At 41.3% G+C, this 24,833-nt stretch overlaps 1 protein-coding gene and 1 long non-coding RNA gene across 16 annotated transcripts in view; one reads left to right on the forward strand and one right to left on the reverse strand.

Moving 5' to 3' along the window:
* Window positions 5,034-9,777, reverse strand: LOC102158507. The gene is made up of 3 exons (XR_002343299.1): window positions 9,706-9,777; window positions 8,203-8,464; window positions 5,034-7,521 (listed from the first exon to the last, which is right to left on the reverse strand). It is a non-coding gene; the product is annotated as an uncharacterized LOC102158507 (long non-coding RNA).
* ASPH (aspartate beta-hydroxylase) overlaps window positions 8,672-24,833 on the forward strand; it is a 204,157-nt gene continuing 187,995 nt past the window's right edge. For 10 of the 15 annotated variants that reach the window (XM_021089315.1, XM_021089319.1, XM_021089324.1 and 7 more), the window contains exon 1: window positions 8,672-9,457. In XM_021089315.1, coding sequence (XP_020944974.1) covers window positions 9,340-9,457 — 118 coding nt within the window. In that variant the 5' untranslated portion in view covers window positions 8,672-9,339. The remainder of the gene's footprint in view (window positions 9,458-24,833) is intronic. The other 5 variants (XM_021089318.1, XM_021089331.1, XM_021089333.1 and 2 more) reach the window with 3 other exon arrangements.

Here is a 24,833-nt window from a genome sequence, read left to right on the forward strand (position 1 = left end):
CAGATCATGAAGGTGGACGGGCTTCACCACGACAGCATTTACATATGGGTAATGGAGCCTGGAGAGGCCAGGGGAATTTCTGGGGGTTCCACAGCACTAGTTAGGGGCAGAATTGGCCTTGTGACACTCCTAGTTAAATGCCCTTTTCCCTTGTCACTCCAATGTCTTCAGGAGCCATAGGCTTTTGACCTCAATCAGGGAACAGTTATCCATGTATTTCTGAATTGGAATATGAAAGGTTCTTGCACCAGCCTGTCTAATTTATCCTAAGGTTCCAGAGTTTAATTGGGATGAGTAGCATTACCTTAATTATACAATCTCAGCAGTAATGCATAAAGAAAATGAGTCATTTCACAAGGTTAAAATTTGATGGGTGCTCATTAAAATTTTGAATAGAACTGATAATGTTCCATGATTACAGATTAAAACATACATTCAGCTTCCTTGGAAAAGATTAGTGCAGATGTCATTATTTAAGAATCAAGAAACTGAGAGCAAATCTTACCGTAACTGGAGTAATCTTAACTCATATACAAAAAGCAGTAGTAAAGATGCTGAAAAAGCTTATTATAATCATGTAGGGACAAAATTTTTAAAAGGCTGCAATGCCAAAGTTACAAGTGAGAAGATAGGAAACATTAATAGAATTATGGGAAATAAGATTTCCCCTAGTTTTTGTATTCAGGAATTGGCCCAAATTATCTGAATAGTATTCTTCTTATTTTTTTTTTTTAGGGCCACACCCGGGGAGGTTTCCCGGGCTAGGGGTTGAATCGGAGCTGCAGCTGCCAGCCTACACCACAGCCACAGCAACGCTGGATCTGAATGGTATCTGTGACCTATGCTAGATCAATAACCCACTGAGCAAGGCCAGGGATTGAACCTGTGTCCTCATGGCTACTAGTCAGATTCACTTCCGTTGAGCCACGATGGGAACTCCTGAACAGTACTTTCTGAACAGATTCTTAATGTATAGACCAACGCATTATGTCCTCATTCAGCTGACCCCATGAATAACTTATGCCTTTAGGTCTTTGTTCTTAAGCTTAAGTCATTTACCAGCACTGTGACTGTTTTTCAAGCAGGAAGATGGGATAAAGTAAAGCAGGACAAGATGGAGTATTCAGCAAAGAGGCTAAGAAAATATTGTAGAAACATGTCTTGCAACAGATAACCTAGTGGTTAAGGATCCAGCACTGTCACCCCTGGGGCTCAGGTCACTGGCAAGGGTTCCATTCTTGACTGGGAACTTCTGCAGGCAACAGGTTCGGCCAAAAAAAAAAAAAAAAAAAAAAAAAAAAAAAGAATTCTACCTCTCATAGGTCCTTAACTCTTTATTCTAGCTACTTCTCCCACTCAGATCTTCAGAGTCCATATTTTGCCCTCCCATCAAAATCAGCTTTTAGGAAAACAGGTCATGCTACTAAAAGATAAAGCCCTGATGACACCTTCATGTCTCTATGGAAAACTACTAAAGTCTCAAAAAATGCAGGGAAAGAAAACCCTTAAAGCAGGGGTTACCCTATTAGCACATGTCCAAATACTCTCTGGCCTGCACAGCCCTGAAAATAATAAGATTTGAGGACAGGAAACCCCACTTCGAAATGAAGGAGATGGTGAGCATTCTTTGGTCACTGGGCAGCCTGCCTAGTGCCCCCAAGTGTCATAGGAAGTACTGCTCCCCATTCTTCCAAAGCCTTCCTGATCACCGAGAGGGGACCGCAGAGAGAGGGAGGCCTTGGGTGCCAAGACTCACCGTTGGAGAGGGTGCTGTGGGGACATAGAGGTGGAGCCAGGTGCTGGCCTGGAGACTCCTGGGGCTCTGCTCCCTACTGTCCTAGAAGCGTGGCTATTGCTCAAAGAGCCACAGGTGAAGACGTGGACATCTAGATGCCTTCTCCCAGCTCTTCTATCAGGGCTCTCCAAGTGGGAAGAGTTGAAGATAAGGAAGGAGGAAATGACAGAGGAAGCATCAGATGCTGTGTTGGGGAAAGCACCCCTCAGCCACATCACTGGCCTGACCACACAAGGTGGGAGAGATGCCACTTCCCTCTCCAGGTTCTGCCTCTGCTTCTGCCTCTGCTTCTGGATGCTTAGAAAACAAGGGAAGAGCTTTCAGAGCAGCTGCCAAATTATGGGATTGGAATCTTAGAGAACATCTATCACAAAATGTTATTCCATTAGCAACCGATGACCTGAGGGCCAGCCAACTCTGTAGGGTCTGTGGTCAAGTGTCAAAATGGGAACAGAGGGGTAATATGGAGTTCTTTAAACTGCTGATGGTGGCAATTGAAAGAAACTTTCCACTCCTGCTAGAACTGACAAAAGGCGTACCCCGTCTGGAGTGAGGGGCTTCGGAAGTGGGGAGAGCAGTGGGCCCCAGAGATGGATTGTGTCTGCCCAGCTTCCTTGAAGATGTTGACTGTTGGTAAGATCTCCCCACCCCCCACTCCCAAAAGAGAATATTTTTGGCCAGTCTCTCTGGCCTGGCACCTTATTTATTTGCAGAGCTGTTATTCTGTAAGATCTGAGCCAGGCCGGGCCAGTTTTTTTGCCAGTCATGCTGAACCTGCCATCCTGTCACCCTTTCCCCTCATGTTTTTACTAGGGGTGCCACGTGTGGGGCTAGGAGGAAAGAGGGCTTTTGTTTGCTTCATGGACAGTCTTCCCAGCAACTCCAGGATGCTTCCTCTGCTTTCTAAGCCTCAGCCATGGAAAGCATTTTAGCTCTGAGTCCACCATGTCTCCCAGGCTGAAAATATCTGGGTCTGCTTTGTTGACAGGCCAGGGAGAAAAGGCCAGGGGGTAAGGGACCAGCAGGCACCACACTCTCACGCCCCCTCTTTCCTTTTTTCCCATGTGTACCACAGTGAAACGGAGTTACCATCACACCATCATGGGCAGCTTTGAAGGCGGAAAGTCATTGGACGATGAAGGGAGAGGGGCAGAGGGATCCTGCATGTTCCTTGATGCTTTGAGGCAAAGGATGGTAAGAGCATGGGGGGCACATGACAGTTCTGGGCAAAGGTCACCTCTCCTCTACAACTGCTGGAGTCATGGTCAGACTGCACACACCGCGTAACTCAGTGAGAGCTGCTGCTTATAAAATCTGCTTCTTTTGAAAACCTGAATTTGAGTCTAATGGGTCCAGTTATAAATCTGTACTACTTGAAGTGATCCTTTGAACTTGAGACTTTAAGGATTAGATGAAAACCTGAACTGACATATATGCAATCACCTATATGAAACTGAACAGATTCTCACTATATAGGCTCATGTGTCCACCAATATACATAGCACAGGATACAATTCTGGGGTTAGAGCTACGTCTAACTAGCAAGTAGAAAAAAAAAAAAGACTCAGGCAAACTTGACTAATAGGATAAACATCTTCTTTCTATCTAGATTTGTGTCAGATGACCCCCCACCCCGTCCCCTGTTGGCCCAATTTGGAAATTACATCGTTATTTTCAGGTTCTCATTCTAAAGGCAGAGCACTGCCAGTTTATCTGTTTACAATTGGTCGGATTTCACATTTTTAAGTAAGTATTCATTTACCGTAATTCTCTACCTCAGGCTAGCATATTCACTGCACAGATTCATACAATGGTGCTTTTTTGTTTGTTTTGTCTTTTTAGGGCCACAACCACGGCATATGGAGGTTCCCAGGCTAGGGGTCAAATCAGAGCTACAGCTGTCAGCCTATACCACAGCCACAGCAATGTGGGATTCGAGCCACATCTGCGACCTACACCACAGCTCACGGCAATGCCGGATCCTTAACCCACTGAGTGAGGCCAAGAATCGAACCTACAACCTCATGATTCCTAGTCAGAATCGTTTCAGCTGCACCATGATGGGAACTCCTATGCTTGCTTTTAAATTTCTCACTTCAGCTTATTCACGGCTGCCCACAGCATGTGATGGAAGAATGCTAAATGGGCAACCCCTACCTGTCATTAAGAAAACAATGAACACTTTGGGTTGCATGCTGCTTAAAAAGATTTATCCTTTTTTCCAAAAGGCGTTGATCTTACTATCTTTCTTTTGCATTACTATAAAAAACAAGCCCTTCCTGCAGCTTCCCAGTGTTTTAAGAGATAGCCATTTCATTCCCAAGCGTGGAGGGCTCACCAAGAACACTTCAGCTTGAGAGGTATGGTAGGGTTTGGGGCTAAACCAAGACGGCTACAGGTGAGGAGTCCTGGTCTAGGTGACCAAAGCATTTTCTAGGCAGACAACGAGCAAGTGCAAAGAGCCTGAGATACAAACGTTTATGTAATATCTGCTCTGTGCTCCATACTGCCCGGGTCATCAGGAAGACAGAGCTGAGGATGCCATAGTTCTCAGCCCAGTGCGTAGCCTATGTGTAGTTTCCCAAATATTGTTTGTGACTTTATTTTTCCATAAGCCTAAGCACTTTATCAAGCTGCTCACATTTGATATCAGTTTTCTCAAATTGGAGAAAGAGAATTTTAAAACACCTCTTAGGGTACCCCCCCATCTTTAAGGGATAAAATCCCCTATAAGACAATAGAGAGGGGGGTTCTTCTCCCCCCTCCCAGCTTTCCTGGGAGCTGTCTGCTTTCCTGTAATAAAGACTTTGCTTGGGAAAAACAAACAAACAAAACAAAACACATCTCTTGGGATATGTCCCTATGGTCAAAACATTTGCACTTAGGTTTTTAAGCAATTTCTTCACTAAGGATGTCTTTCGGTAGTTGCATTTGTCCACTCTTTTGTGTTGGAGCTGGAAGACCTAAGTACAAGATGGATGCCATTAAGAAGCGGAGAAAAAAAGAAGTAGAGAAAATGGAATCATACAATTTCTCAGACAGCCTCTTGGAAATGACTTTCACTCTCTTACTAGATTACTGTGTTCTCTGGTGTGGGAGGAGTAGCTTCTAGAATATCTAGAGTATTGGTGTCTCTGTTTCTAACTCAAAGCAATTTGCCAGCAGAGAAATGAGCTCATCAAGTGATGAAGTCAGCATTGCAGCAATTCCATGAAGAGTTAAAACATATTCAGGAGTACAGTGTATAGCCACAATATAACACTAAACAACCATTTTTGAAAGTAATGAATCTCATATACTTCTTAAAGTAAAAGAAATATTATAGAATTTCAGATATATGGGCAGTGGTCTTTAGGTTAATAAAATCTCATTGCAATGATATAAAGAGGCACACCCTGTTTTCCATGTTAGCAAGTTTTTTGGCAAAGTCGCTAATACTTTGTTTTTTGGTACAGGCTTGGTAATGTTTATCATGTGCTTATGAAATTGCAGAATAGAGTCAAGTCAGAATGACAACAGTATAAAAAGGGCTGAGCTAATACTAATTTTATATAGGGTATGTATGATTTCTAATCAACCATCAAGAATTTAAGCTAATAGATTCAAGCTGCATATTGCAGTAACATGATTTATTATAAGGCACACATCTGCTTTATGTACTTAGATCTGACGAAATTGGAGGAAGCTAGAAACTAGTTTTAGGGTATTTTTATTTGGATAAGGGACCTGTATTCACCCAAAGAGAATGGTTTTCATAAAAGACATAGAAATTAGTATCTTAATTATAGGCACCCCCACACACACACCCCTATTAGATCCATTAGATTCTTAAGGCAAATATAATTTAACTAAAATTATCTTGCAAATAAATTAAATCTTTGTGATTCCTCCACGTTTCTTTCTTGATTTCGCTAATACTTTCCAGACTCCTAAATCACATTAATATTTCCTTTCATATACCATGGAATTGCCACGGCCATAATCAATAGTTATTCTCTAATTATTCGACTTTTCTCCATGCTTAAGTTGCTCTAAGCATTAAGTTTGAGATGTAGGAAAAATCCATTAATTCCATGAGCTCCCTAGACCAGGAAATTTGAAACTTAGCAATAGCTATTATTAAAATGCTATTTATTAAGAAGAGAATTTGGCGCTAAGGACCACCAATCCTGATAGAAAATGCAAAGAACTGAAATGAGTTTTTTAAAAAAACTCTATAGGTTTCTTAGCTAGTATGTTCTCAGATTATTTTTCCCATATCAGAACACAGTCTTTCCAATTCTAATCTATTTTTGACTAGATTTAAAATTACTTCTTATATAAATTCATTCCATGTATTTACAATGTAAATACTAGCCAGGCTTACTTTTTTCTGTAGGAATACAAAGTCAAGCTGTTTGATGAAAGTGACAGTTTGTTTGCTTGTTGAAATATAACTCATATGGGAATTGCTTTGAGAACACTCTGAGTACAGAATGCCTTAAAAAAAATGTTCTTGTATTTGCCAACACGGGCTGCACTGCAACAAATTCTACCAAAATGTAAAATGAAAACACACAGCTGAATCACCATGATGAATTGAAATTCACTTTTTCCACTATGGCAGAATTTGCCATGATAAATAAAGACAAGGAAATACTCATTTTTAGTTTGAAATAATAAAATTTTACATGAGGCAGCCTACATACAAATGAGAGCCACTTTCTAGGAAGCAGATAAAAATGCAACTTTAAAGCAATATTCTAAGAGGTATATGTAAGTCCAGAAATACTTAATTTGGACAGCGTTTAACTGGAGGTTGTGAAAGGTCAATACAAGAGGAAAAAAAAAAAAAAACCCATTTAGGACAAATCTTGCCCTTAAATTCTCACTTGCAAATCCCAGTGGTGAAGCCAATGGAAAGTTTATGGAAATATCTGAAAGGCACATTTGGCCTAGTTCAAAAGCTCTATTAAATTAGTATTTTAGTACATTGTCCTAGATAAAGTCTTGCCTTTACAGTCCTTTTAACATTGCTGCAACCAGGGTTCATTCATAGCTTACTCAGAAATCATAGAAATGAGGGTAGGCTAACAAGGTATCTTTGACCTTTTGTTTAATTTCAAAAGTAGCTTAGCTCCCTAACCTCCTCCATCCCAATGTTGAGAAAAGGACCTATGTGAAGAAATTCATGGATCCAAGAAACTTGCTTTGTGCTTTTTTTAAAAATGCTCATAAGGAGGGAAGTATAAACAGATGTAAAAATGTATAATACTAGTACTTAGCTAGAGGGAATTTAGTCCTTTAAACTGCATGTAGCTGATAGTACCTAATGTCATGAATATTGTTATAAGTTTTATTTTATAATACTGAATGTATAAATGTCATTGTAGCTGCTTCCTTGCCTTAGAAGGAGGAAGTCAGGAAACCTCTAACTTCCTGTGATCTGCATTTACAAAGCCTCTATTTTTGCCCTGATACTGCCTAAGATACTCAGTTATGTACCTTGTCAATGTTACCAGATTTGGTTTTTTTGGGAATGCAGGGGCAAAACATCACTTTATCACACTGTGGAGTCAGCTATCAAAGAAACTTGATTTCCTTAAAGAGGTGAACCTTGCTAAGTAACCACCATCAGGTGTTTTCAGACTTACCTTTGCAGGTAGTACCAAGGGGGCTTCCGGGGGACCTCTGCTCAGAGAAGGAGGAGCCGGTGAGACAGTCTCTGCTCAAGACCAAGCCTTGTCCTGGAAGGAGAATTTGAACCATAGACTCTGGAGCCAGATGGACCAAGTTCATATCCCTGCTCCATTACTTACCAGCTCTGTGACCTGACTTTTATTTAACCTCTCTGGGCCTGAGTTACCTCAGCCCTAAAAAATGGACACAACCACAGGGTTTTGACAGAATTCAAGAGTTCAAATATTACTGTTTTGTCAGTTTAGTTCTCATTATTGTTTTTTATTAAATTTTGTTACTTAGATTAATTTCTTAGTCCAGATCTTCTATGCTTCCCCCACTACTCCCCCTATTGAAATAACGGTAAGGGGACCTGGGATGGGAGAAAATGAAGGGAGAATGAGATACTGTAAGATAAAAATGGAAAGAGCTGCTTCAGTAAAAACTCTGTGAACTTCCCTGCCCCTGCTCTGTCTTGATAACTATCTAACATTATTTCACAAAAAGGAGAGAAAGGCAGTTTCCTCCTTATGCAATGTGACCCTCGGTGGGCTTCTGTGAATCAGAAGAGGCTGGTGGGGCCAGGGACCTGCCAATGGGGGTGGCAGGGCTGGAGAAGAGGAATAAAAGCAGGTATCACTTTGCAACGGTGTGGGTTCTCAGCCCTTTTGAGACACTCCCAGGAGGTGCTCTGAAACATGGTCAAGAACTGGGGGAAGTAAGAAGTTACCAGAAAACTATCAACTCACCAAACATGTTTGGCTTCTCTGTTACACACCAGGCATTGTACAGGCAATTGGTGACACAAAGGTGATGATGATCAGTCTTTGACCTCAAGTCTCCGTCTGGCTCATCCCAGGGACCCAGATGTTTTTAAGACCACGTGTGGAATTCAGGGGGACTTGGAGACCCAGGCAATCTGAGACTGCACGGGGGAACCACAGCTGGAGACACCAAGGCAAGAGGAACGTAGACATCAGGCCCGTGGAGAGACTTCAGGTAGAGAGTGCCCTGCAGGGCAAGAAAATGAACTTTTTGCTTTACATTTGCATTTGTACCTCTTAACTAAGGCTGTCTGAAAATATTGAAGGCACAAACGAAATGAAGTCCTGCTTTAAAATCGAATGAATCAACTACGTATGGCTTAAGCATTAAATACTCCTCGCATCACCATTTCGGAAATGTCTTAATATTAATACTGACAAGAAACACATTTTTTTTTTTTTTCACAAGAAGGGGGATCGCATCCCTTGGTATCCGTGCGTATAGGGAAGTGGGACGTGAACAGGATTCCCACTGAAAGGCCTAGAGGCGGTGGGCTCCGTCCAGACGTTGCACACGTGTTGCCGGCCCCGCCTCTGCGCCCCGCCCCATCCCAATGGTACAGAGTCCGCCAACGCTCGCGAGAGCCCTCTCGCCTTCCACGTTTGCCACGTTCCAAAGGACCAGGACAGACTGGAAAGCCGAAAGCGGCTTGCGCTCACAGGCTGCCGAGTCGCGCTAGAACAGCTCTAAGTCCGCAGGGGGCGGGGAAGCGCTATACGGTTCTGCCCCCGTCATAGGAGCCTTTATGATTGGCTGCTTGGCTCGTCACTCTGCCTTCCGCTGGTGGCGAGGGGGCGGAGTTCAGCCGGGAAGGGGCGTGGCCTCAAGCTGGAGCGGGGCGCGCTCTCGCGCGGGGAGGGTAGACACTGGTTCGGCGCGCGCGAGAGCCGGGCGCGCGCAGGAGGCACGCGGGCGAAAGTCCTCAGAGGCGCTGCGGGCGGTGCTGAGACACCCACGCCGCTGCAGAAGCCGCGGCCCGCACCCGCTGTAGCGCCAGCAGCCGTCAGCGCCCCCCGCGCCCTGAGGGAGCCCCCCACCCCTCGCCTGCTCCAGCGGTGCGCATGATGGCCCCGCGCAAGAATGCCAAGGGAGGCGGCGGCGGCAACAGCAGCAGCAGCAGCTCCAGCAGCCCGAGCAGCTGCACCAGCGGCGGCAGCAGCAGCCCCGGGGCCCGGAGAGGTCAGAGGCGCTCCGGGGCCGGGGGCCGGGGCCGGCCCTGGGGATGGGGCCCGGGCGGCGGCACTGCGGATCCATCTCCCCAGATGCTGCCGTGCGTCTTCTCCATCCTCCGTGTCGTTCCTCGTGTGGGCGCGGGGCGGAGGCCGCGCTGGGTGGGCCTGGCGGGCTGGTTCGAGGGGCCAGGCCCAGTGGGGTGCGCGGCCTCGGGTTGGTCGGGTCGGGTAGCCCCTTCCTAGCTGATGTCCTACCTGCAGTGCGCAGCCGAGATAGAGATTATATTGATCTCCTCTTTCTTGGCTTGTCGTGGAATTGATGATGGGAATAGGAGAAACAATTTGCCTTTGCTCTGCATATTTTTGGGAGTTTGGAAATGGGCCAAAGTCAGAGAAAATAAGTTCGTGCCAAACCAGCAGCTTTCTGGACAATTCAAAGGAGAATGTTCTATGAGGGCTGCAGGGGTGTGTCGGGGGATGGGGAGGGAATGGTTTGAATGTTCTTAAACATTGGCTTAAATATTTTTGCCTTTATGTCGCTTTCTTAACGTGCGTTGTAGTTGCTTTTAGAGAGTCATAGAATACCATGGAATACTGGGCGACCTTTTCTATTTTTTCCTTTTGTCCTCCCTTCTTAAAAAAAGTCTGTTGGATATTCACCTTTCTCCTCCATGTGCAGACCCAGCAAAGAGAGAGGACAGATGTTTTAAATGTTTCATCTCGTATTTCAGTGGTTCTTGGTTTCTTATATACTTCCTTTGACTCATATTTAGGATGTTGAAACTGTAGTACACATATGTATTGAGTGTGAGCTGTAAACTTTCCTGTTGGAAATGATTTCAACTCTTTGTTTCTTGAGGTCTGCAAGTAATGTATTTATATGTGTCAAGAAAGTAAACCAGCTAAGTGTAGTCATACTTAAAAGAACGTTTTAAAATAGCACTTTCCACTGTGGGAAATTACTTATTTTCTTGTGTATTCCTTCCCGTCTTACTCCCTTTTCTTGTTCCTTCTTATTCCTAACTCCTTGAGTGAGTCTGGCCCTTAACAGATGCTCAATAAACCTTTGATTAGAGAATGAAGGACTACATTTAAATGGTGAAAGTGGTAGCAATTAAAATTATTGCATAAATTTACCTTCTGAGAACGAATCATTGTAAAGAGAAAAAGATACATGCGGTTTGCATTTTAAAGCAAGCATGTTAATTCACCTTTGTTATGAGTAAAAGTTTGTATTCCTCTGTCACTTTAGGTTCCCTTAAATGCCAGCTAGTTTACTTAAACAGGTAGAAGAGTAGATGAATTGTCCTTTGCGGAACTGGCTACACTTTTTAAAGTTTCTAAACGAGAAGAGCCCGTTGTACAGCTTAAGCACCAAGCCTAGAACGCTGTCGTAGGAGACTTTAATGTTAATTGTTTTCCAAAGTTTTCTGGAGCTGTTTATGCGTGAAGCACTTCTTTTTTCCATTTTGTCCTTTGCAGTCCTGGGTAGAAAGGAGTGACTCCACTTGAAGAAGCTGCTTTCTGGGGCCTGGTACTGGTGGGCAGGTGTGTAATGTGTTCTTACCTCCCACTGGTTCAATAACTGGACCCGTTTTAACAGGCAGGTGATAAACATAGGACATAAATAAATATGTTTCAGCTTTCATATTCAGGAATTTCAGAGCAAGTTCTGTCTGGATTTGAGGATCTGTAGCCTTTTAAGCATTTACAGGTTGATTCTGTAATGGTCGTGAAACAGACAATGTATCAAAGAGCATGTGTAAAGGAGAGAAGTACCTGTATTATCAGCAAAACGCACAAACATTCAAAGCTTGTATTGGAGTCTTGCGTGTTATATAATGAGTATTCTTTTTCTGCAGTTGTTTTTTTTTTTTTTTTTCCTTTCAGTAAATACTGAGTTCGGCCTGTGTACCGGGTAGAAGGTACTGGAAATGGAAAGGATTCTCAGTGGTAAACAGTTACACTGCAGTGTTAAAGTGCCAGTCTGTTTGTATTGATTCCTTGTAGCAGCATATACTGGGAAGATCAAGCCACGTCTCTTGTTGCTCTGTGTATTGGGTCACTGAGGTGTACTCACTGATGCCCAAATCAGTCCCATGTGCCAGGGAATCACAGAAGCTGAGGAGATTTTAGCCCGCGGCCTTCATGTGAGGCCCATTCAGTTCCCTTCTCCAGCCTCGGAGATGAGGAAAGTAATGCTCAGGAAGATTGGCTGGTTCCTTAAAGGTTATGTAGCTCTTGGAAAACCATCTCGTGAATGGATGGCCCAAGACTTAACCCAGGTTTTCTGTTATTCGTTCATTATACCATAATACTGGATTTGGGGTTCTTTACTTCTGTCAGGTTTTATGGGGAATCTTGGACTTGAAGTAGATTATCTTTTACATTTGAAACAGTACATTCGAAAAATCTTACTTTGAGAAGAAGCACTTGGGCTCAGTATACGGTTTTTGAGATGTTTTGCATTGAGAGTCTGAAGTTAATGATGACGTTGGTGACATTAAACATTATTGTTTCTTAAATTTTTGTATGCATGCAAGTATAGCAGGAAAAGGACCCAGTCCTTTGAAGTGTGCATTTTAAGGAAAATGTAATTATCTGGACTTTTGCTTATCGTGGTGGTCATTTTTTTTTTCAAAAGTGGTGTTTGAAACTGCAACTTTGGGGATTTATATAACACTTAGATTTTTCTTTTTTCTTCTTTTCTTTTTATGGCCGCACCCATGACATATGGAAATTTCTCGGCCAGGGGTGAATCACAGCCACAGTTGGAGCCTACCCCACAGCTATGACAACATCAGATCCGAGCCGCATCTGTGACTTATGCCACAGTTTTTGGCAATGCCAGATCCTGAACCCACTGATGGAGGCCAGGGATGGAACCTGTATGCTCACAGAGTCAACATTGGGTCCTTAACCTGCTGAGCCACAAGGGGAACTCCGACACTTAGATTTTTAAAGCAGATGTCTCCTTTTTAACTCTTCAACTTAAATTGAAAACTGACAAAATGTCTCTAGTTTGTTTTGCAGAGCTCAATTTTACCTTTTCCAGTTTTATTCTTTAAAATATAAAAGAAACATGAGTAAATTGGACTTTACTCATGTTTAAATCTTTTAAATCTTACCTTTAGAAAATTGACTTACCTGGCCAGTTGGGACCAAGGCAAACCTCTTTCAGATTTATTGATTTGAAAATCTTTGGTTAAGAAGGATCATGATGTGCTTTTGAACTTATTTTGTAGTTACAGACACTGGAATGTATAATGTTTTCTTTAGCTGTTTCCTTTTTGGGTATCATTCCCTTTTGATTCTTCCCTGCAGCTTCTAATTTGCTGCAGGGATGTAGACATCAGACTATTTTGTCTAATAGTGTCATGCTGTCATGTCCTGCTTTACCGGTAGGTGTCGCTGTAGAACACTTTTTCCTCTTTCAGTTTGAAGCTTCAGATTATGTAACAGCTTTGTACACCCTCAAAACCATTGATGGACAACTACTTAAAAATGCTCAGCCACTACTGTTGAATTCTCTCAAAATCTCTAACAGCAGGTTCTGAAATCGAGTAGTATGGGTTGGTCCCTATCAGTCTTCTTTATTTAGGCTTATCTTATTTAGAATTAAGGGCATTCATATACTACCTGTAAAGTGTATACATTTGTAGATATTTATTTGATGGGTGTTAATCGCTGAGAATATTTTCTTTCTCTTTATTTTCAATATCTCTTAGACTCCTTCATAATTAACATACAGTACAGTGCTGGTTCCCTTCTAGTTCCCTTGAGTGAGGAGGCCTTGGTGAATTTCCCTTTCTTTAGCCAGAGACTGTGGGTTAGGGCCAGTTGCTTAATCCTCTGTTAGTCATGCTAGAATGAGAAAATAGGAAGGCTCTAATTCTTCTACTGTAAGAACTGTGTGTTTTGTGTTCAGTTGAATAGCATTTTGGACCACCTGGCCAGCTTGGATGGAACCAAGTGTAAAAAAAATGTTCTGAGGGAATCCTTGAACACCTGTGTCAGGTTTAGGATGTACAACGGAGAGAGCTGTACTTTAGCTTTGCTTTAAAATCATGTGTCTCAGAGCGATTACTGGAAAATGAAAAGTTTTCATTTTCAGCTGATTACCAACTGGGTAACTTGGTTAAAGGAGCCTGTGGGCTATCCACTCTATTTTTAGTTAGTATCAGAAGTGTAACCCCTGAGCTCTGTCATCTCAATATAATAAAATCTTTTTTTTTCCTCTAGAAAGGCAATGTAGTTTAGGAAAGTCAGATGACCTGGATTCGTACTCATTTAAGAACTCAAAATTTCTAACCCTGGTCTCAAATGGAAAGAATTAGAGTTATGATAGCCTTGAAATCAGTTTTATAAGCCTCCATCTTTCTCATGCTTTTGTGAAAGTGCCTTTCATGTTAAAGGAGTATAAAACTTTGGAGAATATAAGGCTGTAGAACTAAGCAGGCTACTGCATGCTTGGCATTTTTATATGGTTTATGTAAATAAATAATTTTCTGTTATATTGTGCAGCATCTGTTGAAGTGAAATGGATATTCTAGAAGTGGTGTTCATACTGGGCTGTAGGTACCACTTGACACAGCTTCTGTCTGTCTCTGGGGGTATAAGCATCCATCTGCACCTCCGCCTTGAAGCTGCTGATTTACCCTCTAATCCCTTTGAGAGCTGTGTTATTTTCTCTTACTAGCACTCAGACAGTTTCATCTTTTGAGGCTACTCCAGCATCCTGTTTTAAGGTCAGGAAAACATGCGACTTAGTTTGTGTCTTGGATACTTCTGCGTCTCTTACGTGGTTTGAAATCATTCTGTACCAAGGTACAGAACATTTTAAAATTAACTTATCTTGAATAAATCGTGATGTACATAGAACCCACCTACAGGTTACCCAGGTCTCTGGGGAGAGCCTCAGCCATCTGTCGGGAGACATGGGGGGGCCCAGGCTGACTCCTTTGTTTAAGCATCTGCTGCCCCAGTGTCTGCCCAGCTCTGCACACCTGGGTCTCCTGCACACCTGGCCATTTCTACTAGAGGACCAGGGCGAGGATGTTCAGTTCTTCCTTCCCTTGTTCTCTATCTGCTACTCCAGAGGCACCTATTAAAGTCCAGTGCTTTAGCCATTTCACTTCCTTCTGCTGGTTCCGGGAGCCCAGGTGCTATTTGCTTGTCAGTCATTATTATTTTTTTAATGATGGTGCTTCAGGCATTTGGTCTGCATTTAATGTTTGTTTTCCGGGATGTGTCTTAGTTACCTTTGGCTGATGGGGTTACCTTTTAGTGGCCAATCACTGAATGCAATGTAGTTCTGATCAGATTGGTGACACCTGAGGACAGATTTTCTGTAGACAACCAACCTGTTAGACTCAAAGGACATTTTGAGCTTACTTGGTGAATGAGTCATTAGAAAAAATAGTTACATAAGATCTTTTGAAGGATTGGGGCTGTTCTTTGGCCCCTGTGTGACCCCAGTGACGTGCCCCATTGTTCTGGCTGTAGCATGACTGTCATCACCCGCTGTACCTAGATGCTCTGTGTGCTATGATGCGGATGGGGCTGGGGGTGGACCGGTATCCAGTTAGGGCAGCATGGAAGCCACTCTTGCTGTACTTGGAGAGATGCCAGCATTTCTCTCCCACATGTGTCCATGCAAATCTAACTCACTACAGAAACCAGCAAACATCAGTCTTAATTTTGAAGTAAGAAAATGTGACTTGAGAAAATAATTTTTTCCCATAACCGATATTATATAACTTCCTGCTCTTATATCTTATGTAGGTTTGACAGCCTTTGCTGCCATTGCCTAGCTCAGCCTCAGTGAGCTTTTGTTTTTAAACTTCTGGTTTTTATTATATGGCTAATAGACAGTTTCTCACACTGTCTTTCACACTCTGTTTTTAATTCAATTTTCCTGAATTGGTATTCTGGAAAGCCTTTTTTGGTCTTAGGTTCACAGGCAAATTTTATTTAGAAGTTAGTTGTTTTTCCTTACATGAAAATAAAAATCTGTGTTCTGAGTGTTGAAAGAATATCAAGCGTTTAGCTTTTCCATTCTCTGAATCAAATCAGTTTGGATAAGATGCTTGTCACTTACTGAATTTTACAAAGTGTTTATGAATTATTTGGGTGCTTTTGGGTGACAGGTCATCTCTCTAATGTTTAGAATACAAATATTTCTATGTACTGCTCTTTAAAACTATTTGAGGAGTTCCCACTGTGATGCAGTGGGTCAAGAATCTGACTTCAGTGGCTTGGGTTGCTGCAGAGATGCTGGTTCGATCCCCACTTTGGTGTAGTGGCTTAAAGGATCTGGCTCTGCCACAGCTATGGCATAGGTCACAGCTGTGGCTGGGATTCAATACCTGGCCCAGGAACTTCCACATGCCACGGATATGGCATTAGAAAAACCCAAAAACAACTATCCATTTGAAATATTACATATTAAGACATTTAAATAGGTGTAAAGAGTAATGCAATGAATACCATTTATCTACCATCCAGATAAGGAAGTAAAATGTTTCCAAATTCTTGTTTTCTTCTCTCTTGTGTTTTCCTCCTCCCAGTCATAAGCATTGGTGATAAGCATTCTCATTCATTTCTTTATAATATATAGACACACAGATGATATATGTTATATAATGTGTTGCACATTGTATACTATTTATCTATTTGTATAAAGTAGGTCTGTTGTTAAATACTATATATGCATATATATAAGATAGATAGGAAGTGTATCTATATCCCTCTGTATAGAAATATTTTATATATATACATGTATATATGTATATATATGTATATGCCGGCATTTACACTTGTTTAGCACATGCTAAAAGTTTTATGAATAGGCTCGTTATCTGACATACTAATTTGACACCATTTCTTTGTGATTCTACCAATCCGTCTTTTTTGTTTTCATAAATATATTTCTTTTTTAAAATTTTATTAAAATTTTTTATTAAAAATTTTTTGTTAAAGTATAGTTGATTTACAGTGTTTCTTCAATTTCTGTTGTACAGCAAAGTGACCCAATCACACCCAGTTCCCTATGCTGTACAGTAGGGCCCCATTGTCCATCCCTTCCAAGCGTTAACAGTTTGCATCCCCAAACCCAAACTGCCTGTCCATCCCACTCCCTCCCACCTCCCCCTGGGAACCACCAGTGTGTTTCTGTTTTTTTTTTGTTGTTTGTTTTTTTGTTTTGTCTTTTTGCCATTTCTTGGGCTGTTCCCAAGGTGTATGGAGGTTCCCAGGCTAGAGGTCCAATCGGAGCTGTAGCTGCCAGCCTACACCAGAGCCACGGCAACTCGGGATCCGGGCCGCGTTTGTGACCCACACCACAGCTCAGGGCAATGCCGGATCCTTAACCACTGAGCAAGGCCAGGGATTAAACCTGCAACCTCATGGTTCCTAGTTGGATTCGTTAACCACTGCGCCACGACGGGAACTCCTGTTTCTGTTTGGTAGATAGGATCATCTGTGCCATATTTTAGATTCCACAAATGATATCATATGGTACTTGTCTTTTTCTTTCTGGCTTACTTCATTTAGTATAAGAATCTCTAGTTCCATCCATGCTGCTAAATGGCATTAGTTTATATTTTTAATGGCTGAGTAGTATTCCATTGTGTTTATGTACCACATCTTGATCCATTCATCTGTCATTGGACATTTAGGTTGTTTCCATGTCTTGGCTATTGTGAATAGTGCTGTGATGAATATAGGGGTGCACGTATCTTTTTCAGTGAAAGTTTTGTCTGTATATATGCCCAGGAGTGGGATTGCTGAATCATGTGGTAGTTCTATATTTAGTTTTTGGAGGTACCTCCCTACTGTTTTCCATAGTGATTGTACCAACTTACATTCCCACCAACAGTGAAGGAAGGTAACCTTTTCTCCACACCCTCTCCAGTGTTTGTTATTTGTTGACTTCTTAATGATAGCCATTCTGATAGGTATGAGTTAGTCCTTCATTGTAGTTTTGATTTGCATTTCTCTAATAATTAGTAATGTTGAGCATTTTTTCATGTGCCTGGTGGCCATCTGTATGTCTTCTTTGGAGAACTGTCTATTTAGGTCTTCTACCCATTTTTCAATGAATTGTTTTTTTGTTGTTGTAATCATATGTATATTTTGGAGATTAGGCCCTTGTCTGTTGCATTGTTTGCAAAGATTTTCTCTTGCTCTGTGGGTTGTCTTTTCATTTTTTTTTTTAAATGGTTTCCTTTGCTGTGCAAAAGTTTTGGGTTTAATTAGGTCCATTGGTTTATTTTTGTCTTTATTGTCATCATTCTAGGAGGTGGATCAAACAAGATGTTGCTGTGATTTACGTCAAAGAGCATTCTGCCTATGTTTTCCTCTAGGGCTTTTATAGTGTCTGGCCTTATATTTAGGTCTTTAATCCATTTCGAGTTTATTTTTGTGTATGGTGTTAGGTAGTGTTTTATTTTCATTCTTTTAAGTGTAGCTTTCCAGTTTTCCCAGCAGCATTTATTGAAGAGGCTATCTTTCTTCCACTGAATGTTCTTGCCTCCTTTGTCACAGATTAGTTGACTGCAGCTGCTTGGGTTTATATCTGGGCTTTCTATCCTGTTCCATTTATCTATATTTTTGTTTTTGTGCCAGTACCGTATTTTTTTTTTTTTGATAACTATAGCTTTGTAGTATTGCCCGAAGTCAGGAAGCTTGATTCCTTCATTTTCGTTTTCCTTTTTCAATATTGCTTTGGCTATTCGGGGTCTCTTATGTTTCCCATACAAATTTTAAAATATTCTGTTCTAGTTCTGTGAAGAATGTCCTGGTGATTTGATAAGGATTGCTTTGAATCTGCAGATTGTTTTGGGTCGTATGGTTAAAATATAGTTCTTCACTGTATGAATGTGCTACTTTTTCTTTAGGCTTCCTGGCATCTACAACCACTTGGCTTATTTTCATTTTTTTCTTTGAAACACTGCTGCTCTGTACCCGCCTGTAGGCCGTCCATCCCTTTGTGTACATGTCTAACTGTTTTTCTAGAGCATAGTTTAGGATTGGAGTTGTTGGGTTGTAGCAAATACACGTATGAAACTTTACACATATTAAGCTTTACATATATTAAACTTTATTAGATATTGCCTTTTTTTTCACCCCAAAGTGGTTGTATCACTTTACACTCCCACCCCCATGAACGTAGCTACCTGTGTGCTGCAACCGCTTTACCAACATAACCTTTAATATTGCAAGTTTAGTGGGTGTGACGTAGTATTTTGTGTTTTTTTTTTCCTCCTTTTTTCTTTTTAGGGCTGCACCTGCAGCATATGGAAGTTCCCAGGCTAGGGGTTGATTTAGAGCTGCAGCTGAGGCCTACACTACAGCCATGGCAGCACTGGATCCATATTGCATCTGCAGCCTATACTGCTTGTGGCAATGCTGGATCCTCAACCCACTGAGCAAGGCCAGGAATCAAACCTGCATCCTCACGGGTACTCTTTGGATTCTTAACCCACTGAGCCACAACGAGAACTCTGTATTTTGTGTTTTAAATTCGCATTTTCCTCATCACCAGTGAGGTTACTAGTGAGCCATTTAATTTTCCTTTTTTGTGAGTTGTTTATATATTTTACCTATTTTTCTGGGTTTTTAAATTTTAATAATTAAAATTTTTGGTTTAGAATTTCTTTCTTTTTTTTTTTTTTTTTTGTCTTTTTGTCTTTTGTTGTTGTTGTTGTTGCTATTTCTTGGGCCGCTCCCGCGGCATATGGAGGTTCCCAGGCTAGGGGTTGAATCGGAGCTGTAGCCCCCGGCCTACGCCAGAGGCACAGCAACGCAGGATCCGAGCCGCGTCTGCAACCTACACCACAGCTCACGGCAACGCCGGATCGTTAACCCACTGAGCTAGGGCAGGGACCGAACCCGCAACCTCATGGTTCCTAGTCGGATTCGTTAACCACTGCGCCATGCCGGGAACTCCAAGAATTTCTTTCTTTATCCTGAACCTTGTGATGCTGTGGTAGAGGACTTCTCCCAGTCTGTCATTATTCACATTGTCATTTTCTGTGGTATATTTTGTTGAACAGAATTTTTAGACTTTTAATATATGTAGAGTAGAATTTTTCTATTTTGTACTTTGTGGTTTGTGCTTTTGTGCTTCATTTAAGACATGCTTTCTAATATAGATCATAAAGCATCCTCTATTTTTTTCTATACAGTATCTTAAACTTTGCCTTTCACATTTAGATGTCTGAACTGTGGCATGTAGATTGTGTTGTGTATATTGTGCGGGAGGGATCTGACTCAGTATTTTTAAAGAGTAGAAAATGAAAATTTCCTGTACTGTTAGTTGAAGTGTTCCATTTCTACACCAATCTGCAGTATCACCTGATGTGTGTGGATACGTGTGGCTCTGTTTTGTGCCTGGCATGTAGATGTGGTACCCCATTCTTTCCTCTCTATGGCACCTCTGATTGGGCAAGTCCTTCTACACCGTCTTTTTCACCACTGTTCTTGCTGTACTGGGACCTTTCCTTGCCTTTTTATAATTTGCTCATCAAGTTAAGTTTCATGAAAAACATTTCAGGATTGTATTGAATTTCTAGAACAGTTTGGGACAAGTACACGTTTGTAATACTGAGTCTTCCTGTACATTTAACATGGAATACTTTCCTGCTTATTTGTCTTACAGCTTTTATAATTTTATCCCAAAGTGAACAGACCTCTTTTATTAGATTTAGTCTACATATGTTTTGTTTTTGAAACAAACACTTTACTAGGGAAAATTTAAAGTATACACCAAATCTAAAAGAACTGTAAGATGATCCCATCATCTAGATTTTACAGTGGTGAGCATTTAATACATTTGCTTTATATTGTGCTCATCAATTAACCTATTCTTTTATGCGTTTCAAAGTAAGATGTAGACATGAGCATAGCTCATTCCTTAACATGTGTGCCTACATGCCTGTCATTAGAGTCTAATATTTGTTCTGTTTCCCCCCTACACACTCTAAGGTAATATTTTCATGGATTTTTTTTTTTCTCTTTTAGGGCCACACCCACAGCATATGGAGGTTCCCAGGCTAAGGTTTGAATAGGAGCTACAGCTGTGGGCCTTCGCCACAGCCACAGCCACAGCCACAGCAATGCGGGATCTGAGCTGCATCTGTGACCTACACCACAGCTCATGGCAACACTGAGAAAGGCCAGGGATCATTCTTTTATTGATGGACACTTGGGCTGTCCCTGGTTTGGAGTAATAGCAAGAATAGTCTATGAATATTGTAATATTGGAGATTTCTTTCTTTTTTTTTTGGTGGACATATGTCTTCATTTCTCTTGAGCAAATACATAGGAGAGGAATTAGTGGGCTCTGGGTAGGTGTATGTTTAGTTTTATTAAAAAAAAAAAAAAACCTGCCAAACTGTTTCCAGAGTGATTGTACAATTTCGTTGACACTCTCGCTGACACTGTGTGGGAGCTTTAGTTGTTCTGCATCTGTACCAACATTTGCAGTTGTCAGTCTTCCTAATTTTAGTTGTTCTGGTGGGTGTTCAGTGACTTTTCATTGTATTTTAAAATTGTATTTCCCTGACGACTGTGATGTCATGTACTTTTTCTTGTGCTTAATGGCTTTATACGTTAGTGTCTTCATTTATGAAGTTTCTGTTTAGCTTTTTTTGCCCATTTTTATTTATTTTTGTTACTGAGCTGGGATTTTTGTGTATTCTGGATAGAGGTTCTTTTCAGATATATGTATTTTGACTATTTCTCTCACTGTATAGCTTGCCTTTTCATTTTTTGGAGAGCAAATATTTTGAATGCTGATTTTTAAAAATGGTTTTGTTTTCCATATCTTGTGTAATAACTTTTCCTATTCACAAGTCACAAAGCTATCCTTCCGTGTTTCCTTCTGAAAGTTTTGTAATTTTAGTTTTTGTGTTTAGGTCAATGATCCATCTCGAAACAATTTTGGCTTAGTTTTTTGTTTTTCCATGTGGATACCTAGAGGTTATGGCACCATTTGTTCAAAAGGCTTTGCTTTTCATCATTGGATTGCTCTTGGCATCTTTGTCAAAAACCAAATGACGATGTAATTGTAGACCTATGCCTGGGCTCTGTATTTGTTGTTGTTTTGTTTATTTTTATTATCTATTCGTTCTTATGCCTTTACAACACACTCCTGATTACTCTAGCTCCATAGTTAAGTCTTAAAATCAAATAGTGTAAATCTTCCAACTTTATCATTCCTTATTAGTTAGCTCTGGATATTCCAGGTCCATTGTATGATCATGTACAGTTTAGATTCAATGTGTTGGTTTCTACAGAATAAAGCATGCTAGGGTTTCTGATTAGAATTCATTAAATGTATAGACCAAGTTTGGGTGAATTGACATCGTAATGATATTGAGTCTTCCTCCAGTCCATGACTGTGGCATGTCTTCATTTATTTAGGTCTTAAATTTCTTTCTTCCTTGTTTTTAATTTTTTTGTGTGAAGATCTTACACATCTTTTAGTTAAATATTTTTATAAATATTGTTTTTTTTGACGTTACTGTATAAGGTGTTTAAAATTTTTCACTTTCCTGTTACTTCTTGCTAGTTTACAGACATAGAGTGGATACTTATATCGTGTGACTTTGAAAAATTAATTTATTCTAGTATTTTTTTAAAAGACTAGATTCCTTGGGATTTTTAATATGAATATATCACCTGTGAATAGAGACAGTCTAACTTCTTTTCCAGTCTGTATTCCTTTTATTTTCTTGCCTAATTGCACTATTTAGCACCTCTAAAACAAGTGTTGGAGCTGAAGAAATAAAAAGTATTAAAATGTGGAGAGTTGTTTAAATTGGTCAAGTCCCCACTGGTAGTTTCAACATGATAGTATTTAGGCCAGTGAGAAGCTTTCATAGATCGTTCATTCTGATTGGGAGGAAGGCTGGGCAGAAGCAGGCATTTATTTGTTCTGCATTTTGTGGAATTTGAAAAGCTCTGCTTACTTTGCAAGATTTTGATTTCCCTTCACTTTATTAATAACTGTGACTCATAGATAGGCTAAAATTATTTATGTGAATACTAAAGTACTGCTACATTTTCATTCCCTTTATTTTTTGGTTTTAGCTTTTAAAATCCTTTTGTAACAATTATGTGTATTTCCCTCTTGACTCAAGACTTTGTTAATTTTAATTAAAAAATAAACAAACTATGAACAAAGCTAACATTTAAAGAGGAGAATGTATATTAAAATGCTGTATCTTTTAAATTCAAGGTAATAAAATTTTCCAAATGGTTATTTTCATGGTCCCATATACTCTTTTACCCTAATACAATACTTAGCAAAGTGAATTTTTATTTTATTTGTATTTCTTTTTCTCCTCACTGGACTGTCAGCTAAGTGGCCATTGCTATAGCACAGGGTATGGATTTCAAGAGTGCTTGCTGAATAATTGAATATTCAGGTGCATGGAGAAAACTGTGGATGCGCTTTCAAATTTACCATCCCATGATTTTGATTATTTTGTGTCTTTTTTGTTTGTTTGTTTTAATGCCTGCACCTGTGGCATATGGAAGTTCTTGGACTAGGGGTTGAATCTGAACTGCAGCTGCAGGCCTACCCACAGCCCCAGCAACACCAGATCCCATTGGCATCTGCAACCTATGCCACAGCTTGTGGCAACTCCAGATCCTTAACTCACTGAGCAGAGGCCGGGAATCGAACCTGCATCTTCAAGGACACTATATTGAGTTCTTATCCCTAAGCCACAGCAGGAACTCCTACTTTGTGTTTAAAATCTTTATTAGCTTATGGAGTGGAAAGCACTTTGTTTTGCTGCTCCGAATTATATGTTGAACAGAAATGTTCTATTTAGAGCAAGACTTTTATCCAGGATGGTATTAAAAATGTTTAACCACTGCCAGGAAGGAGACCCCAGCTGGTCATCCAGCACCTGTAAAACATCTCTGCTTTCTGCCTGAACATTAGCTTTGCTCTAATGAGCATTAAGCTTTGAGACTTGGGCCTGGTCAGATTTTATTGGGTTGTATACTCCTGGGCACTTTTGGCAGTAGACTAGCTGGGTTGCTCTGGAATATAGCCAAGATACTAGCATTTGAAACAGTTTGCTGCAGTGCAGCCTGAGCCCAGGACAGCGAGCAGGGTGCCTGGTGACTTTAGTTCTGGGTGACCTCAGCCAGGGGAGGGAGGGAGTGCCTTTGGTGAAGCTGGAGCTGAGGGAGGGGTTGGGGAGGGAGGTTAGAGCCTAGTGAGCCAGTGAGAGGAGAGTTAGGGGACACCTGAACAGGTGGTGACAAGGGCCATCGCTTTGGTTTTGAACTGGGGGAGGCTTGGGAGGAAAGGACCGAGTTGGGGTATGGGGTGGGTTCATTGAGGTGATGAAGCCAGTGGGGTCCTTGCTGCACCTGCCCTGGCCATTCCTGTCCCTCACCCAGGACTAGCCTGTCCTCTGCTGCCTTGTGGTCTGGTTTTGTTTTCAGGATACTCCATGTGTGTTAGATTTGCTTTACCATCTAGATGGGACAAAGACCATTTATATTTCCTTTTTTTTTTTTTTTTACATGGAAGATCGTGTAAATTGTCAGTGAAGGTAATGAGGGTTTACTGTGCCCCAGGTCCCGTGCCCTGTGGGGAGAGGACATAGACTCTGGGAAGTCCCCATGCTATGGGCTGCAGAGCAGGAAATACTTGTTGAGTGGATGAGGTGTGCATGGTCAGGGAGTGGGGAAAGGAAGACTAACAAGCACACCAGCCAAGGCTTTTCAGGACTCTCCAAGCTACAGCCCCAGCTAAAGTTTGCTGGGTAGTTAACCTTTGAGGAGTGGTGCACATTAGAAGAGGTGACAAAGACACTCGAGGGACAAATGGCCCGTTTTTATTACAGGAAAGAAAAGGAGATTCAGGGCAACTCTGAACTGATGTCTCATGACAATCCCAGGTGCATTCTAGAATTAAAAATTATTTTTCAACCCGGAGAAAAGAAAGCCGTGAACACTAGGAGGTTCTAATTGGGCATTTTGACAAGCTTTCTAGACTCAGTGGTCAGATTACAATCTTGTGATTTTTCCTGACTTCACCAAGGGGTTTAACACCATCTCTGTACCTTGGATGGTAAATATTAGGCCTATGATGGAGTTTGGATCACAGCCGACTGCAGCTCTGTCCCCGCAGAGTGTCATTAGAGGGTTGATGGCAACTTCACCAGAGCCCAGCCAGTCAGCGTCTCCTAAAGCAGTGTGTGGCACAGAGGTGAGGGCAGTTGGTCCTGAAGGAAAGAGCCACCAGGCAAAAGAGCAGCCTGGCTGAAGCAAGGACTCTGACAGGTGTGCACACTTTTGCAGAACCAATGCTTTGTTGAAGATATGCTGGGACAGGCTTGAAGAAGTAGGGG

Source organism: Sus scrofa, chromosome 4 (assembly GCF_000003025.6).
Source record: "Sus scrofa isolate TJ Tabasco breed Duroc chromosome 4, Sscrofa11.1, whole genome shotgun sequence".
Lineage (NCBI taxonomy): Eukaryota > Metazoa > Chordata > Mammalia > Artiodactyla > Suidae > Sus > Sus scrofa.